At 34.9% G+C, this 3,412-nt stretch overlaps 1 protein-coding gene across 2 annotated transcripts; it reads left to right on the top strand.

Moving 5' to 3' along the window:
- Positions 1-403: 403 nt before the first annotated feature.
- LOC103240050 (NADH dehydrogenase [ubiquinone] 1 alpha subcomplex subunit 5-like) lies at positions 404-757 on the top strand. Of its 2 annotated transcripts, XM_073022702.1 has the most exons (2): positions 404-471; positions 589-757. In XM_073022702.1, the coding sequence occupies exons 1-2, from the start codon at positions 404-406 to the stop codon at positions 755-757; spliced, it is 237 nt and encodes a 78-aa protein (XP_072878803.1). The 2 variants fall into 2 exon arrangements, with proteins under 2 accessions (XP_072878803.1, XP_037856656.2); XM_038000728.2 differs by having other exon boundaries at positions 404-757.
- The last annotated feature ends 2,655 nt before the right edge of the window (positions 758-3,412 follow it).

Consider the following 3,412-nt stretch of genomic DNA (forward strand, 5'->3'; position numbering starts at 1 on the left):
CTTGCATCCTTGTTCTCTTCTGACAATGACTTTTCTGGAGAATGAAAAACAAAAGGATAATATGAAAATATTTTAGCACCCTATATTGATGGGAGTAAGTGTACATCTATTGAAAGAGAGAAATCACCCCACCCCAATTAGTTGATATAGCACATTTGGCTAATTGGTAAAAGAAATGTTATATTCACAGATCAGATAAAAATTGAATTTCTATATCAATCTACCAAGCAACCACTAATTAAATGTTGAGTAGATTTCTGACATGTCCTATAAGCCCTACTATGGCTGTGATGTTTTGGTTTTTACTTTAGAATGTTTATTGATTCATTTCAATTTAACAGATATTTACTATCACTTTATGCAGGCATGAAGCTAGGCACTGGGATGCAAAGAGAAATTAAATATGGGACAAGTTGTGCCAAAGAAGACTACTGGTCCTGTAGGATTGGCTGCATGTGAGAATCCACATGAGAGGCTAAGAATACTGTACACAAAGATCCTTGATGTTCTTGAGCAAATCTCTAAAAATGCAGCATATAAAAAGTGTACAGAACAGATTACAAATGAGAAGTTGGCTATGCTTAAAGTGGAACCAGATGTTAAAAAATTAGAAGACCAACTTCAAGGTGGCCAGATAGAAGAGGGGATTAATCAGGCTGAAAATGAACTGAGTCTGGTGAGAAAAATAATGCAGTGGAAACCAGGGGAGGCATTAGTGGAAGAGCCTCCTGCCAATCAGTGGAAACAGCCAATATAATTATTAAATGACTTTGGTGGGTTGAGGGAAATAGATGTAATTAAATATTCTGTTACATTAAGAGTGTGTTCATATTATTGATATTTTATAATCAAGAAAACTGATACAGAAAATACTTAGGAGACTCGTTAAAATGAATGATTATGGTAACATCATCTTGTGAGTCAATTTTTGATTTGTAAATTTTTCACACAAATTATTTCCAAGATGATATTTCTTTGAATAAAGAGGATGTGGGAAGATCTGAAAATTAGAAAAATTCCTACCGATATTCAATGCAGAGACTATAATCAAAAAGTAGTTTCTTTAGTAGTATCTTCAATACACCATTTAATATTTTTATTATCCTAAAGAAGGAAAAGCCCTTAATTATTGTCTAAACAAATTTATAGATCACTGTTTGAAGTAAAGGCAATGATTATTTTCAAACGTGAAAAGCAGCACAAGTGGCTGGAATAACAATTTGAAATTATGTTTAACCTCCTTGGCTGTGATCTTATGTATATAAAGCCAAATTTAAATATATAATTATATAATAAAGCAAAAACAGCCACACTCACAAGGAGCTCAAAATTGTGAGGGGAAGGTAAAAATCATGTTTTAATTATTATGTTATAATGTGATGACATTGGATAGAAAAACTCTTTTCTTATTTTAAATCACGGGAGCACAGCAGAGTGATTAATTGTTCCTGACTTGGATGAGAGGAGGGATGGGGAAGACTTGAAGGAGGAGAGAACTTTTGAACTGCGTGTGGAATTATTAGAGTAAGAATAATAGAAGAATAGAAGAAAGAATAAGTGTCTTTCTCTCAGGCTTACATTAAGGCAAAAGACATGGATATGTACAAAATGTTCAGGGAAACACTGGACAGATAACTTGCCTTCTATAGCAATCTTACTTTTTTATGTGAAGAGTGATGAGAAACATGGGAAAGACACCTGGATTCAGCCTGTGAGTGATCTGACACGCCATTCCTAGGATTGTGGACCTTAAACCCTCATTATGAGAAATGATTGAAAGTTTTAAACAAAGTGTGATGACCAATATTAAATATCAGGAAGATTATTTTATCATGATTTCTTCACAGAGCTTCTTTATGTTTTGGCACCTAGATTTGCTCCCTCAAAATCCAGTGCCACACTGACACCCAACCTGAACTTTTGATGGTGACCTCATTTCTCATTTTGGTACCTAAAGGAGCCCTTATTTATTCTCAGTGTTTTGAAGTTTCATGATATATGCTTTAGAGTTTTTTTGTTATCTATTTTAGACTCAGTCATTTCATCATTGAAAACGCCCTCCATGACTTGTTTGCTAATTTCCATACTAATTTCCATAATTTCACCTGTTCCATCTTTCCAAAATTCCAGTGAGTCAGTATTTGAATACCTGTTCATTCTTCTTTTAGTTCTATTTTCTAAGTAATTTCTTTGACATTATCTTCTAATCGTTTCTAGAAAAGTGTTTGTTATTTGGAGGAAAAGCTTTTTCTTGAGAATAATTTTGATTATTTTTTTCTGTATAAACCAGGTCCTGTTTCAAAGAAGTAATATCTTCTTTTAATAAAGTTTACTCTGCTCTCAAATTTATCTCTTTTTTATTACATGCTGTATTAAGTATTAAGCTAGTTAGCTAGTTAGTTGCCTTTGTGCTTTTCACATGAGAAGCTTTCTCAAAATGGAGATAATTCTTGTCTGTCTGGTCTTATTTCCAACTAAGGCATGGAAAGCTGATTGAAAAGAGCAGAGCTTTGGAACATCTATAGAAGGCAACAAACCAGGCTGTTTTGGTGTTTTGATTGTTTTGGTTTGGTTTTGAGACAGAGTCTTTCTCTGTCACCCAGGCCTGAGTACAGTGGTGTGATTATAGCTTATTGCAGCCTCAAACTCCTAGGTTCAAGCAATCCTCCTACCTCAGCCTCCCACCCAGCAACAGGCCCTGGTATGTGTTGTTCCCCTCCCTGTGTCCACGTGTTCTCATTGTTCAACTCCCACTTATAAGTGAGAACATGCGGTGTTTGGTTTTCTGTTTCTGTGTTTGCAGAGAATGATGGCTTCTAGCTTCATCCATGTCCCTGAAAAGGACATGATCTCATTCTTTTTTATGGCTGCCTGTTTCTAAATGAGGTTTTATTTGAATATACCATGCTCATTCATTTATGTATTGTCTAAGGCTACTTTCATGCTACAACAGCAAAGTTGCATAGCAGACCATGTTGTCCACAAAGCTGAAAGTATTTGTTCTCTGGCCCTTTATAGAAAGTTTGCTGACCCCTGCTGTCATTTAAAGCCTATTATAATTTAATTAGAGAAGACTTTATAAAATACACTCAGACTTTCATACTTTACATTTCCAGTTGAAATTTCCAAAAAGTACACACTGACACATGAAAAAAGCAGAGAAAAGAGTCCTAGACAGAACCATCACAACCCAAACTTCTCCCAAGATAAGTAGTGTCTATTTTTCAATCTACTGAAGTATGTAATATATGCCAAGGACTATGCTAGTCACTGGGAGTACAAAGATGAATACCTGACCTTACCCTCAATGAGCCTAGAGTTCAGCAAAGAATGCAGGAAAACATGTAAACAGATGTTTATATAATGTCATGTAGCATATACTCAACAGGGGTTGTAAAGATCACTTAGAAAG

The sequence above is a fragment of the Chlorocebus sabaeus genome, chromosome 13, assembly GCF_047675955.1.
Source record: "Chlorocebus sabaeus isolate Y175 chromosome 13, mChlSab1.0.hap1, whole genome shotgun sequence".
Taxonomy (NCBI): Eukaryota; Metazoa; Chordata; class Mammalia; order Primates; family Cercopithecidae; genus Chlorocebus; species Chlorocebus sabaeus.